Source organism: Pseudorca crassidens, chromosome 2, assembly GCF_039906515.1.
Source record: "Pseudorca crassidens isolate mPseCra1 chromosome 2, mPseCra1.hap1, whole genome shotgun sequence".
Lineage (NCBI taxonomy): Eukaryota > Metazoa > Chordata > Mammalia > Artiodactyla > Delphinidae > Pseudorca > Pseudorca crassidens.
In genome coordinates, this window is record NC_090297.1 from 38,676,294 (window position 1) to 38,692,604 (window position 16,311).

At 35.5% G+C, this 16,311-nt stretch overlaps 1 protein-coding gene across 5 annotated transcripts in view; it reads right to left on the minus strand.

Moving 5' to 3' along the window:
* Positions 1-1,650: 1,650 nt before the first annotated feature.
* The window catches only part of STIL (STIL centriolar assembly protein), a 63,119-nt gene continuing 48,458 nt past the window's right edge, over positions 1,651-16,311 (minus strand). For 4 of the 5 annotated variants that reach the window (XM_067726055.1, XM_067726057.1, XM_067726053.1 and 1 more), the window contains 3 exons: positions 12,421-12,634; positions 10,885-11,135; positions 1,651-3,150 (listed from right to left, as the gene is read on the minus strand). In XM_067726055.1, coding sequence (XP_067582156.1) covers positions 2,364-3,150; positions 10,885-11,135; positions 12,421-12,634 — 1,252 coding nt within the window. In that variant the 3' untranslated portion in view covers positions 1,651-2,363. The remainder of the gene's footprint in view (positions 3,151-10,884; positions 11,136-12,420; positions 12,635-16,311) is intronic. The other variant, XM_067726056.1, reaches the window with a different exon arrangement.

The window sequence follows — 16,311 nt, forward strand, 5'->3', positions numbered from 1 at the left end:
ACGTAGCGCCCACATATCTATAAACAGTATTCTGTGGGACTGGATGAAAGAAAGAAATTCAGACAAACGTCACTTGAGAGGCAATCATCTCCAAAGTCTTTTCATCCAACTTTTCCCGTATTAATGCTGTTTCCAAAGATGCCGAAAAGCTATTGTAGATAGCTAATTTGTCAGATAACTTCCAGAGTGAGTTCTCTTCTTAGAGAACTTCTAGAGAGGCTTCAGTGATGGTCCCTCTTCTCTGGATGTTAGTAGGAGACATGTTTTATTGAATTAATCTACAGTCTAAATTCAGTCTCCAAAACTGCTTAAGTGTCTTATCAGAGGCCTTGAATTAGATGTGCTAACAGTAGTGATGGAATTAAAAGCCTTGGGTTCAGTTTTTATTGCTAAAAAAAAAAAAAGCCTAAAAAGCCTTGAGTTCAGTTTTTACTGCTCAGATAGAGAGCTTCTTGTTTGGTGTGAAAATTACAGGATTCCCAGAGATAATGGTATAGTTAATGAGGCTGTCAGTGCATCAGCATTCTCTCAGTTTTTTAAATAATATGCAATATAAATTGTACTTACACCCACTTCTTGGGTGAAACACTGAGGGCTAAAGTTAAACAGAACACACTTGAAGTGGCGATGACAATTCCATTACTTAAAAATTTACTCCAATGAAACCTATAAGTGGATTTTTAAAATATTTATTAAAATAACCGAAGCCCCAGACATTGCCAATGGGAACAAAGGTAAACACAGAGAATCACCATCAGTGACATTTCTATATCTTGATTTTAACCTGAAAGGGCAATGTAACAGGGAAGTGTACACTAACTGGTGCCTGGCTCCAGTGGGGAACAGCAGAGAGCATCATGTTGCCATACTTTGGCTGGCTAAGTATAAATTGTTTCATCAGATTATTACCTTAGAAGGCCCCAGCTGGGTAGTTAGAGACCCAAAGTCCATTTCTCTCCAGTTTACATATCAAATTTTGATATAAGGCAACGACGTCTTAATTTAACTTCAGCAGAAGAGCTTTCTCTCTCAAGTGAATGAGGACTTTTTCATTTACGTTCAGAAATAACAATTTAAAACTTATTTCTTAAGAAGGTGAGGAAAGGAAGCAACTACTGATGCACTAAACAAGTTGGATGGGTCTCAAGGATATTATGCTGAGTGAAAACCAATTTCAAGAAATTACATACTATGATTCCATTTATATTAGCATTCTCAAAATGACAAAACTTCAGTGATAGAGAACAGATCATTGGTTGTCAGGAGTTAGTGTTGGAGGGAGGCTGTATTTTAAAAGAGTAGAACTAGGGAGTTTCTTTGTGATGATGGGACAGTTCTGTATGCTGATTGTGGTGGTGGTTGTGCAAATCTATAAGTGATAAATTTTCATAGTTATACACCAAAAAGTAAATAAATGAGTGCAGCAACTTGTGAAACCTGAAAAGTCTGTGGTTTAGTTACTAATATTGTACCCAATGTCAATTGCTTGGTTTTGATCATTTACTATGGTTATATAAGATATTATCATTGGGGGTTGCTGGATAAAGGGTACACCTGAACTCTGTATCATTTTTGTAATTTTTGGGGAGTCTAAAAAGTTTTTTTTTTAAAAGTGGAGAAGGATATGCTACAGCAGAGGACAAAGGAAAGTAGTCAATCTAGACATTTTTATTAAGTTCCATTAAAAAATATTAAAACATCTGAAAAACTCACAAAGTTTATAAAACACACTCATACTCAATAATTTTATTATGTGATCGCTAGTGCTGTATGTTGAAAATGTTACATTAACATCAACCCACAAGAGTGCAAAAGTTTTACTTCCACAGTATTTAACAAATATGCATCTTAAGACAACATCTGTACTCCTTGTATAAAAGATCTTAAGTTGCTTTTAAAAATAAAACTTTCCCCTTAAATTCAATAAGGGTTGATTTAGCTAATTTACTCAGGGTCATGATAACTTTATATTCTTTTGGTGATACTGGGTAGATGCAAAATGCTAGGAAGACAGACTGGCTTTTCAAAATGTACAGTATAAAAGAGCAATTCAGATTCATAGTTGGATAGCATCTGCTTATCTAAATTGGTTGAAATAACTGATCTTAGGATTTGTTTAAAAAAAAAAAAATCCAGTGATGCTGAACACCACTATTTGAACAAAGGGCATGTAGCCCTCCTAATAGCCAGCCATCTCATAGACAATCAGGTCACTTGTTCAGCTCTTTGCCATCAGCTGCTACCAAGAAAGAGTGATCCCTAGAATGACTAGGAATTCCAAAACTATCAAAAGGCTCTGGCTTCCATAAGTATCTTCAGGAGACATCCCATCCTCATATCAGGAGGGCGGGGGAATTAAAAGTTTAAAATAATTTTGGCAACTGTCTGAGACGCTTCACATCTAAGAAGGTGCCTACTGAATTCATACTATTCATTTGCTTTAAAGTGTCAGAAGGTTTCAAACTTTCAGGAAAAATCGGAGTGTCCCTGACATTTTCTTTCTCAGGATGTTGGGTGAACTCTGCTTTTCCAGTTCGGAGTTTCACTGCAGGACTTGATTTAAGGTTCTTTAATAAGAAATCTGGGTTTTCATTCAACTGTGGTGTTGCTTTTGGCTGAACAACTTCATTTGTAATATTTCTCAATACTGGCATATCTGTGTGGGTGCCCATGGAGTCACAGTTACAAGTAGTTATCTCCCAAGCATTCCTAGAAGGCTCTTTCTGACAATCAAGTTGTTCAGCTATGCATGTAAGGTTTTGATTCACTAAATGCTCACTCTTGGTATCTGTATTGTTTGGAGGCTCCTCTTCATCTTCACTATTGTCACTGCTTTGAATCAGTCCATATCTCTTCATGTATTTTTTGGTTGCAAATGACATGTTGTTTGGTGAAATTAAACTAAGGCCCACTGTGTTTCTGTCTGTATTAATATGTAGAAGACTAAAAGATGAGTCACAGTTATTTTGGTTTGATCGAGTGAGAGACAGTTGTGACAGCTGATTTTCATTTAAATATTTCAGAGCTATAGCATTTGCCTCCATGCTCAAATCCACACCGTTGGGGCTTAAGCCACTCATGCCAACATTAGCAAATGACATGCAGTTTAATCCAGAGATCACTGCTTCAGGGCTGATGCATGCCAACACACTGAAAGACAGAACAGAGCAGGCCATCATTTATCTTATTTTGAGTACTAAACAGTGTAATTGTAAATATGTTCCATTCTATGAAGGTAACAGTAAGTCTTCAGCTTTAAGCTTGATGGTGCTTTTTATCTGAAAGCTCAGACATCTAAGTCTTGATGATCCAGATACATTCAAGGGGTAACTATGATAACCTAGAAGGTAATCCATGATGCAAAGACTGAAAGTGGAACACAAATTAATTTTCCTAAATTTATATCAGTTATGGTTTTAAGACCAAATATAAGACCCCAAAATGTAAAGCTTTTTAATACTGGTAAAATAAAAATAAATAAAATCAAACAGAAAACACATCTGATAATATAACAAGATTTGGTGAGTAGCTCAGAATGTTACATTGTTCATAGTTGAAGAGATTCCATTTGTAATGAATGAAAAATATCAACCAGTCTCTGGATATGGACATGTGTGCGTGTGTGTGTGTATACACCAATTTTCTTTTGTTAGATATAATCCTCACTCACTTTGGCTGGTGTATCTCATTAACAGTAATCAACTGACTTGCCTTTTCCTGTATATCACATATACAATAATAGCTGCTAATTTTTATTGATGCCTTATTATGTGCTAGGCACTCTGCTAAACATTCAGTGCCTTATTTAATCCTTGCAGAAACCTTTCTCTGGGAGGTTGTCCCTATCATGTATTTCAAACTTATTCTCCATTACAACAATTCACATTTCTCTTCCCCTACTTTTCTGTTTTCTCCTCGGCACTTATGGCTACCTATATATTTAACTCACAGTTCTTATTTATAGTCTAGCTCCCTCATGAAAATCCATGAGGGCAAGGGATTTTTTGTCTCTTTCCCCCACCACTGCAGTATCCTTGGTGCCTGGAACAGTGCCTGGCACAGGGTAGGCATTCAATAAATATTTACTGAATGAATAGGTATTATTATCTTTATTTTACAGTTGAGAAAACTAAGGAATAGAGATTTTAACTAATTTCCCTAAGTTGAACAGCTAGTAACTGGCAAGCTGAGCCCAGGTCTGCCTTACTCTCTGGGACTCTATAACCACTGTTTCACTACACTGTATTCAGCAATTTGTATTTTGCTATCAGAGTTTTTCTATTCCCTAAAAATCAGAGTCCTCTGTGTACTATTATATTATATATATAATATTACAATATAGTATATTATTATTATATTCCAGTCAAACAATATGCTATGACTTTCCATACCATCCAACGAAGAAATTCAGCTGTTTTATACATGCCAGCCACTGCCTGCATCCCTACCCTCACAAAACCCAAATAACTATCAGGTATTTTTATTCTCACAAGTACCTGAAATTCTGAAGAAACTATTTTCAACCATCAATATCCCCTAAAACCAGTGATGTCATTACCAAACAATGGAAGAATGTGCTTAATAATGCTGTTCTTTATAACTACCTTGGAATTCTTCCTCAACCTTCTTGGTATTTACTGCTTTGGAGACTGTCTTAATAAGATGGAAGAGATAGTACCAATCTATCTAGATATTATTCTTTTATGATATATTCATAGTGCTAATATCTTCTGAATATAAAGTCATTTTTCTACTTTCTTTGCCTATTTCCTCAAAATTATAAGCAATTTGCATATTAAATCAGACTTGTACATATTAAAAATATATCTATAGATAATATTAATGTAAATAATATGAAGGCAAATAAAAACTTCTAATTCAAAATGTTAAATATTAAGAAAAAGTAGATCTAATTTGAATTAGATCTTTTCTTTTAAACCATTTTTAAAAATTGAAGTATAGCTAATTTACAATGTTGTGTTAGTTTCAGGTGTACAGCAAAGTGATTCAGTTATTTATATATATATTCTTTTTCAGAGTCTTTTCCATTATAGGTTATCATAAGATATTGAATATAGTTCCCTGAGCTGTACAGTAGATCCTTGTTGTTTATCTATTTTATATGCAGTAATATGCATACGTTAATCCCAAACTCCTAATTTATCTCCTCCCCCCATCCCCTTTGGTAACCATAAGTTTATTTTCTATGTCTGTGAGTCTATTTCTGTTTTATAACTAAGTTCATTTCTGTCATTTTTTTTAGATTCCACATATAGGTGATATCATACGATGTTTGTTTTTCTCTGTCTTACTTCACTTAATATGATAACCTCTAAGTCCATCCATGTTGCTACAAATGGCATTATTTCATTCTTTTTTTATGGCTGAGTAATAATAGATCTTTTATAGAATGGTTAAAAGATCCATATAAATCCATGAAAACAATCAATACCAGTTCAAAAGGTTCTTCAAGTTTCATTGTCTAACACAGCTAGCTAGTTTCGATTTGGGGTCTGGAGGAAACACCATTACTTTGAAAACAAAACAAATCAATAATACTCAGGACAAATGCATATAAACACTAGTGTAATTAAGATGAAAAGCAAAAGTAGGCCATTCCACTGATCAAATCCTAAAAGCCTTGATCACAGATATACTATATTAGAATCTCATTAGATATACAGTCACAAAAGGATGATGAGAGTCCATTTATGTTTAAATATGAGAGTCACATGCCAACAATTAAGGGAAAGATTCCAGCTTACTTAAAGATGAAAACCAACCCTGACTACTGTCCTGTTTGAATCCCAATTAGTTACCTCCTACTTATCCTACATAGGGTTTTCAACTAGAGGAAACATACCATTTTCAAGTAGAGAGCAAGGAAATAACTAGGGAGACTGCTAAGGATCTGTTTTGAATTCAAAAGGTCACTCCAATTGGGAATATGCCTGTAGAGGCTGCCGCCAGTCCTCCATCTTCCCTACAATTTCTAGGTATGTCTGGGACCTTCTTTCATTGTTTTCCTGTTTTTGGACCTTCTTAATCTGCAGTGTTACGGAACAGGAAAACAGAAAGGAAATCTTCCTTCCCCTGTCTCAGCTACTCTTCTGGCTAGAAGATATGCTCCTGCAGTCCAGAACTGGAACGTGAAATAAGTTTTCACATAGGTACAATGACAAAGGTAGCTGGTTTATAGAACTAGGACAACAACAGGCATTACAAGGATTACAAAGATTACTTTTCTGGAATACCAAATTACAATTTATACACTATTTCTATAGGAAAAATGTGTCTTAAATTCTAAACAACTGCCTTACGAACTTTCAGCACACCAACTATATTATACCAATATCTGTTAAAAGATAACAACACAAGGCCATAAATACTGACAATAAGTATTACAGAGGTACTTATAAAAATAAGGCATTCATTGTAAACCTCAGTGATGACCCGAGTAGTTTGGATTTCCTTCCTTTATCAATCCATGAAGACCCACCAAATGTGGTAGAAGCAATGAGGATTCACAGATAGATAAAACTCACAATCTTGCTGGAAAGGCTATCACAAGAACATGCTATATAATTTATTAGAAACAAGGTACTCTGAGAGTACAAAACATCAATATTCTGGTGAGGGGTCCCAGAAACATTGACAAAGGAGGTGACGTCTGAGTTCAGCTTTGAAGGATAAGGATTCTGGCAAGCAGAAAGATAAAAAAGAGCATCCCAGGTAAAACTAACAGCAAGGAACTTTGCAAATGCCAAAGAGGGGTAAACTGGAATTTGGTAGAGAGTGGTAGGAGATTATACTAAAAGAACTAAGTTCAAGACAAACTGTGAAACAACGTGAATTAATTAGGTAGGCTTTAGATAGTCTTATGCTTGGAATCTCCTCTCAGCCTAAGACTACTGACAACAAAATATGACTTATATGTGTTAGAGAAATAGTTTCAGTGCAGTTTCATTTTTAATCACAATAACATAGAGAATCCATTAATAATGCATAAAATATAAATTAAAGATAATTTAAGAATTTTTGGTCTAATTTAGCACAGATCTTTAAAATGGTCAATTTTAATATAGGGTAATTATAATACAGTATGAAAATATGCTAGGTACCTCTCCTATGTGCTTCCATGATATACTATATCCTTCCTTTTCATAGCAGGTATCAGAGTATTTTATAATTGACTATTTATTTGTGCATCTTCTCCACTGAACTATAAGATCTATGAGGGGAAAGATGTCTTTCCTAGGTTATCTTGTATACCATGATATTTCTCATAGCTGGCTCACAGTAGCAGCTCATTGTATATTTATTGAAGTAAAATGAGTAAAAGTATTGGTGAACTACTAACACATATAGCTGGTAGGAAGGTAAAAATCTTACTCTTTCAGAAAGCAATGTAGTGACAGCCTTAAAATTTTCCTACCATTTGACTTAGTCTTTCTACTTCTGAGACTCTAGTCTAAGGAAATAATCCTAAACCTAAAAAATGCAATCTTGGCAAAAGGATGTTTATCATAGCAATATTTAAAATAGTAGACATTGAAAAAAATCTGACTCAGTTCTGACAAGAGGGGAAGGGTTAAGTAAACAAATACTATGCCCTACTTACTGGTTTATTAGTTCCCCACTAAAGATGATGCTTAGAAGACGTTACAACAACTTTGAAAACGTGATTATTTTCCAGTGTAAAACCAAAAACACTTTTTTGGGAGGGTATATACAGTATGGTCAAAACACAAAGCAGCAAAATATACACCACCGTTAAGACCCCACCAAAAACTTAAACAAGCAATAAGCATAGAGCAAAATAGTAAAAAAACAAAACAAAACAAAAAAACTATGGACTTTGGAGTTAGAAGAGTAGGTTTAAAATTACAGGTGTGGGGTCTTGAGTAAATTGGTACTTAATTTCCTCATCTATAACACATGTATAATAATAGTATCTATCACACAGATTATTGCAAGGATTAACTGAAATAATGTTGCATAAAACTTCAGCACAGTTCCTCATACATTATGAGCACTCAATAAATGGTTGCTGTTAAAATTATTTTAGAAAAATAAAAGGAAATACAAAAGCAAAATTTTTAATAGTAAATGAAGTTGGTTGGTATGAATATGTTTTGTTTTGTTTCTTTTGGCCTCGCGGCTTGTGGGATCTTAGTTCCCCGACCAGGGATCGAACCCAGGTCCTCAGCAGGGAAAGCACATAGTATTAACCACTGGACCACTAGGGAATTCCCCTGAATATGAGTTTTCCTTGTCTACTTTTCTAAATTTTCCAAGGTTTCCAAAATAAACATATTACTTTGACAATGGAAACAAAACAAACTCTATTTCCAAAGCTCTACAATATTTTACACAATTTATAACATAAAATAAAGCTTTTTAAAAAAAGTTTTCATGTGAAGATATAGCTATATCATTGTAAAATTTTAGCCAGTTTACCCCTCTATGGAAATGATTAATTTAATATATTGTTTTGAACTGAAAATAATTTTTTTCACATCAGCTTTTACTTCCTTGAGAAAATCATCTTACATGAAACTAAAATCCTATCTATGAATGTATATCTATGGATTTTTCAACTCATATAGGTAATTGAATTTTAAAAATGGGAACAGCCCACAATATTAAATGAAAATGTCTATTTTGTAATGGTAAGTAAAGAAAAATAAACAAAATTATATATATAGTAAAACAGCAACTATGTTTCCTAATTTTCTTTGGGTGTTATTAGTTCAGATGACATTTTCTTCACTTTGTAAAATTCCAACCCCGAGCATGTATTATTTTTATAGCATAAATTTATAATATAAACTGTCATTTAAATAAAGAGAAGAATGTGACTACTCCACACTGATACATCAAAAAGGCATTACTTTCCATTTCATTATAGGCATTTAAAAACAGAATCAAGTTCATTATATACTTAAAATTTATTCATTTCAATGTTTCATACTTAAGAGATTAAAACAGGGTGGCCACTATGAAGAAATACATTACTTAGAAACTATTCCCGGGCTTCCCTGGTGGCGCAGTGGTTGAGAGTCCGCCTGCCGATGCAGGGGACACGGGTTCGTGCCCCGGTCCAGGAAGATCCCACATGCCGCGGAGCGGCTGGGCCTGTGAGCCATGGCCGCTGAGCCTGCGCGTCCGGAGCCTGTGCTCCGCAACGGGAGAGGCCATGACAGTGAGAGGCCCGTGTACGGCAGAAACAAACAAACAAACAAACAAAAAAACTATTCCCTACAGGCAGCCATACCAAAACGTAAGGGCTCCACACAGATAGCAGGGTGATTTATGCATTTTAACAGATGTATATAGCCTCTATCCCAAGAGTATTGAAATAAAACCTTCAAAAATGCTAGACTCATTCCTACACTGGTGGTAGGCATATAAACTAGTAAAACTATTTTGGTCGGCAATGGCAACATCTACCAAAACTTCAGATGCACATATCCTTTGATCCTGCCTATTTCCAGGAATTTATCCTACAAAGACACTTGTACAAGTATATGTAGAATGATGTTCACTTAGCATTGTTTGAGATAAGAAGTAAGAGATTCAGCCTAAAAGTCCATTAATAGAGAACTTGGGTTCACTATATTATAGTACATGGGCACAACAGAATATTATCCAGCTGTTTAAATGCATGAGAAAGAACTGCATATACCTATAAAGAAAAGTACCTAAGATATAACGTTAAGCAAAAACCCCAAATTGCAACACTTATCACACAGATACATACTTGAACATGCCTAGAGCATTTCTAGAAGAATACCAAAGAAACAGTTAAGAGAAATAATCTAGGAGGAGTCAGACTGAGGAGTCTGGGACGTGGGGGCTTTTGCATTCTATCTGATATTCTTGCATGTTATTTGATATTTTTTTAAATCATGAAATTGTATTATTTTTGTAACTAGAAAATGACATCAAAAATAATTAATAGAAAGCACACTAGCCTTAATAACATAATTTCCAGATTTTATCCTCTTTAAAACAAGTATGTGTTGAGGTGATCTTTGATGAAGAGGAATCTAAACAGAAGAACATGGCCAGTTGGAACTGGTGAGCAATAAGTAAGGTTCATATAACTATATTCTTCAAAACACATTTCTACAAAAAGGAATTTTTTTTTAAAGGAAATAATCTTGTTTTAAAATTTATTTACTTTGGGCTGCGTTGGGTCTTCGTTGCTACGTGCAGGCTTTCTCTCTAGTTGCGGCGAGAGGGGGCTACTCTTCGTTGTGGTACGTGGGCTTCTCATTGCAGTGGCTTCTCTTGTTGCAGAGCATGGGCTCTAGGCGTGCAGGCTTCGGTAGTTGTAGCACACAGGCTCAGTAGTTGTGGCTCGTGGGCTCTAGAGCGCAGGCTCAGTAGTTGTGGTGCATGGGCTTAGCTGCTCCACAGCATGTGGGATCTTCCCGGTCCAGGGCTCGAAGCCGTGTCCCCTGCATTGGCAGGCGGATTCTTAACCACTGTGCCACCAGGGGAGTCGCACAAAAAGGAATGTTTTTGCCTTTTAGATGGCATAACTGCATTAACTGTACATCCAGTAGCTGGCGCAGACTCCATCACCTCCAGGAAAACTTTTCCAGACATCAAAAATGAGCAAAAGCTCATTTCTCTTTCTATAAGACTCCCAGAGCATATTGTTGGCCAATATCCCTCAAGTTACTTAGGTATATAACCTGCTCCTCTACTAGAAAAATCTAAAGGGTAGAAACAATCTCTTATATTCATCATATAGTAGACCCTGAAAAAAGGATAAGCCAATTGAATTGAGTGGCAAGCTTATACCTTTTTTCATGAGACAGCTGCAATACATTTAAATTTTTCTTTATCTTTTAAAACAAATTTTAAAGTTACCTGGCATGATCCACTTTATGTACATTTTTCTTCATTTTAGTAGGAGAATCAATTTTTACTCCAAGGCTTCTTAGTTGCTTAAGGGTTGCATTAAGAACACAATCTTTGTCCACCGGTCCTGAATCATGGTTTTTTTTTTTAGTATGGTAAACATTCTGCATTCTGGTGCATTCGTGACTGATAATTACTGCTTTGGTGGATGGCTGCTCAGTTTCCTTGTGGGAGTTATTCAATAGGTGGTTCCCTTGACCCTGATGAAAAAAGAAAAAGGACATATTTGAAAAATCACTATTAACAGTCTTAGGAAACAAAAATGCAAATAATAGTGGTAAGTAATGCCAGAGAAGAGCAAAATATTATCCTGCTAAATTCTACAAAATATCAAATACATTTGCCAAGTTTTATGCAGTTTTTATAAAAGAAGCCCATCTTAATGAATGAATGATTTCATCAGATCCTACAGAAAACTTAGAATGTTTGTTCAGAATTTGTTCATTTTAAAACCAAAAGATTTAAAATCATTTGAGTAATATTTCAAGTATTTTTAAGGATTTATAGTAAATTCTTTATAAACAAAAGTTTAAAATCATGCCTTCATTTGAAAAATGATAATGTTTCAGAGTTATAAGTTTGATCTTTATGTTACTTTGAGAATTTGACTCCTCTCTTTTCTCGCTTTGAATGAGAATGACCTGTGATCCTATCTCTGCCTTCCTGACATTAAATCATATTTCATTCCCTTGAGCACACGGCTGCTAGCACCAGTCTAGGACCTAGCAGGCAAATAACAAATATGTGTTAACTCATGAATACTTAAGGCCCTATGACATATGTTTAATTAGCCTTCAATTATAAATGGAGAAATCAAATGTTCCAAAGTCTACAATTGGTAAGCGACAGCCACGGTCATTCGACCTTCAAGTCCCAGTTTACATTCTAGCTTTTCCAAGATGACTATTTCCTCCAACCAGAATTACCCCTTTTTATTGTGTATTGCCTTTGCTTACAGCACTTCTCAGCCTGTCCTATAGTTATTTGTTACTGGTATCCATGGGCTATTTCCCATAGGTTTTCAAAGGCAGAGACGGTCATATTCATCTGTATATTATCCACTTAGTTCATTTTCTTATACTAAGCTAAATATTCAATAAAAATCTGCTTATCTGAACTAAAGTCAGTAAATATTATCATAAATATTCTACTACTTTCCAATTTTCAAGTTTCCTGCAAACTCTCGCTTATTTTTCTGGTACTAACTTTAGTTTGAATTTGGCATAATGTCAACATATTTTTAAAATAAGACATTTTTTCCCTGGCTATATAAGTATCTGATGACTGGCATGCTTACAATGAGTTACTGAATTTAGGTTATCATAATTTATGAAAAGCTAAAAGAAATAAGTGACATATCATTAATTTGGGGAAAAACTTTTTATATCAAGGTCCCAATCAGTTTAAGGATAGGAAAGGCTTAACTCACATATCCTAGACTAAATAACCATCTCACAAAAGATGAAATGCTTTACATTTTCTTACCAACACATCCTGGAATAGTTTCTGGTTATCAGATGGTTGATGAGGCAAGGGTTGCATTACTTGCTCAGTTTTGGGTTCCCCTGATGTTACAGAGCTATTAGTGGCACCCTCTGTTGGTCCACTTTGGAAGCACATGCTTACACTCTCCGCCAGCAGAGGATTTGGAAAGAATACAGGCACATCAGGTTCTTTTTCCACAAGTGGAGAAGAGCTGCTTGAAAGGACATACATATATAAAGTAAGTGTTAGTTATCAAGGTATCTTTAATGTATATTTGAAGTGCAGTAACTTTGGGAGAACGGGGTAAGACTCGGCAGCATTCTGGTTTGTACCGTCAGCTCTTAGTGGTACTAGATAAGCATTTCATCTTGATTGGCTGTATATAAATGGTTAAGATGGTAAATTCTATGTTATTTTGTTTTACAACAACAACAAAAAAACAAGCAAAAACCTTAAAAGGTTTATTAAAACAAACACAATTCCTTATACTGTCAGTCAAAGCTCTCTGAAATTTGGTAGTCAACTTGGCTTTTCAGCCAATCTCTTTCAATGCCTGTTTTATTTTATATTCTGAACAAACTGGATTACTAACAGTACTCTGAATTCTGCCCATAAATTTTGTCTACAACAGAACAGTTCTCAATCTTGGCTACAAATCAATATCACTTGTAAAGTTTTAAAAAATACAACTGTTTGGACTTCTCCCTTCAGAGATTCTGAATTGGTGAAGGGCCCAAATTTACCTGTATTTTCAAGCGCCACTGAGCCAAGACTTACTGTTCTAATGCCTTTAAATTGGCACACTCTCATCAAAATCCTATCTACTGCTTGAGGGACATTTTAAAACTTTGCTTCCTCTATGATGTTCTAAAACCTTAACTGGGTATGTCCTCTTGCTTCTTTCAACCCCCATTAGCACTTCCTTTTATCTCTTAGGTCACATATATTCTCATTTATAATATAGTTTGTTCATTGTGTCTGGGGCAAATTTCTTAATCTCTCTGGGCCTCAGTTTCCTCATTCATCAAATGCGAAAAATGATATCCACCTCCCTGAGTTGAAAAACATGAGACAGGATTAAAGGAGATACAAAGTACCTAGCATAGTACCAGATAAACATAGTGGGTGCTCCATAACTGCTAGTTCTCTTCATCTCCTGCTGCTATCCCCTTGCTTCCTAAATATCACATTGAACCTTTATCTTCAACCATGTTAACTAATTTCACTTTAGTGAAAATACCAAAACTCAAATGTAGAAGCAGAAATCCAGCCTTTAGAGATTTTATGGCTTTTTGGGAAAGTATTTGTACTGAGCAGGATTTTTATCATGCAAACATTTGCAAAAGCACTTTATAAGGAGAGTCCATGTCAGTTACTGAGTTTGCCTGATTCTACCTTTAGCTAAATGATGACAATAATTAGGTACTAATTCTGGTACTATTCTATGTGTTTTAAATACATCAACTCATCTAATCTTTACAATGCTGATAGGTACTATTTTCACCGTCTCCATTTATAGACAGGAAAACAGAGTCATCTAGACATTATGAGGCCTGCCCATGGTCACACTGCTGTGATTCAAATCCAGGCAGCTCGGCACCATGCTCTTAATCACGCTACTATATTGCATTTTCAAGAATTTAAAAATATGTGTCTTGGTGTCTAACCTACCAAACAAAAATAAAAACTAAAAAAGAAGACAAGAACCAAAACATTAAAGATTTCAAATTAAAAAAAATTGTTTAAAGATGATTCTAATATGGCAAGTATTAGTAGGTATGTCCAAAGCACGACTTCTTAAAAAAAAAAAGCAAGCTTGTGTCAAAAGAAATATCATCTACCACTCTCCCCTGGGAAAAAGCAACCAATTATCATATATGCTGCAAGCCAAAAAATTTATCTTTCACAAACTGCTTTAACATTAGACTGATTCAGCAAGACATCCAAAGAGGGCAGGGAACCCAGGTGGCCAGGTGCCACGTATGAATACTTAGCACTGGGAACCACAGCATGAATCAGACCAGATGTTTGGGAAGAATCTCCTAAAGAAGCACCCAAACCACCATATACCACACTGGAGATACTATTTAATCCAAGTCATATATTAAGCTGAACAAAAATCAGATTTACATCTGTTATATGTTGGAATCAACAGAGTTAGTTAATTGCCCTGAAAAAGCAATTAACTGCATTCTATCAATGAACTCAGATCTGTTTCTGAAGTTAAAAACCAAAATGGCTTGGAGATTTTTTTTTTTTTTGATGTGGATCATTTTTAAAGTCTTTATTGAATTTGTTACAACATTGCTCCTGTTTTATGTTTTGTTTTTTTGTCCAAGAGGCATGTGGGCTCTTAGCTCCCCAACCAGGGATCAAACCCACACTCCCTATATTGGAAGGCAAAGTCTTAACAAGTGGACTGTCAGGGAAGTCCCTGGATTGGAGACTTTTTAAAGTTCTGACTTAAAAACTATTTCAGGGGTAAAACCTCCTAATTCCTGATAGTCTACAGTTTACAGAAGTTAGGGAGAATAAATAAGGATAACCACAGTTCATGCCTCTTTGTTCTCAGTTTCTATAATTATTCCAAATAAAATGTGGACTTATTTTGGGGCTCACCCCAAATTGCTCTTCCTATCACTGAACGTTTATGAAGGAGCTAACATGGGGAACCAGACACTGGGTCAAGTCCTAAAGATATAGAAATGAGTAGGATCCCTATCCTGTAGGAATTCAGTCTAGTCGGGGAGACACATATACAGATCTTTTTAATACACTTGTGGTACATACTATGAGTACTTAATTGAATTGTAAGGTTAAGACATATACTCTACTGAGCAAAGCAGATAAATATTTCTAGTTTTCTGGAGGGGTGTATTTATTGTTTTAATCATTATTGTAACCAGAATAATTTAAAATGTCAAATATTATCAAAAGGCTTATAATTTTAAAAAGTAATCAACGGCCTGCCCCATGCCACCCCCACCACTGAATTCACCTCTTTTAAAACTGTTTCATGTGATATATTACCCTGTAGTGTTTTAACTTACATTATTGCACTACCTTTAACATTTATTCTACACCTGATCCCTTCCACCACAGTCAATTCCGAGGCACCTTCACCTCACTTGGTCTTTAGTCTATTAACGAGTCTCCCTACTTCCACTCTTAATCCTCATCAGTTCACTTGCCACAAAACAGCTAGAATGGCCTTTAAAAAAAGAAAATCAGATCATACCAGCCCATCATTTAAAATCCTCCCTGGTTCTAATGAACACAAAATAAATTCAGAACTCCTTTTTACAACCTACAAAGCCCTACATAATTTGGTTCCTGCCTGTTATCTCTGACCATATTTCCTGTGCTCTCTCAGTCACTAAGTTCAGCCACAATGGCTTTCCTGCTTGTTTCTGGAACTCTCAAGCTCAGGCACACCTCAGGGTCTACACTTGCCATTTCCTCCACCTGGAACACTCTTTGCCAGATATTGTCATGGTTGGCTTCTTCTCATCATTCAAGCCACTGCTCAAATGTTACCCCCTCAGGGAAGGCTTCTTTCACCACCCTACTTAATAATGCCTCCTCACTCCCATGCCACTATCCCAGTTACACTCCACTTGGTCACCCTGGTTTATTTTCTTCAGGCATTTGTCATTATATGAAATTATATGATTTCCTGCCGATGTGGTTACTGTTTGTCTCTACAACTCATGGAAATTCCATGATGTCAGGAGCTTTGTCTGACCTACTGCTCAATCTCTAGGGCCTAGTTCTGTGGCAGCACATACCAGAAACTCAAAGAATATTTGTTGAATTTATTTCCAAATTTGCTAAGGATCTAAATTACTTCACAATCCTTATCTTTTTTTAATGAAAATTTCATAATGAAAA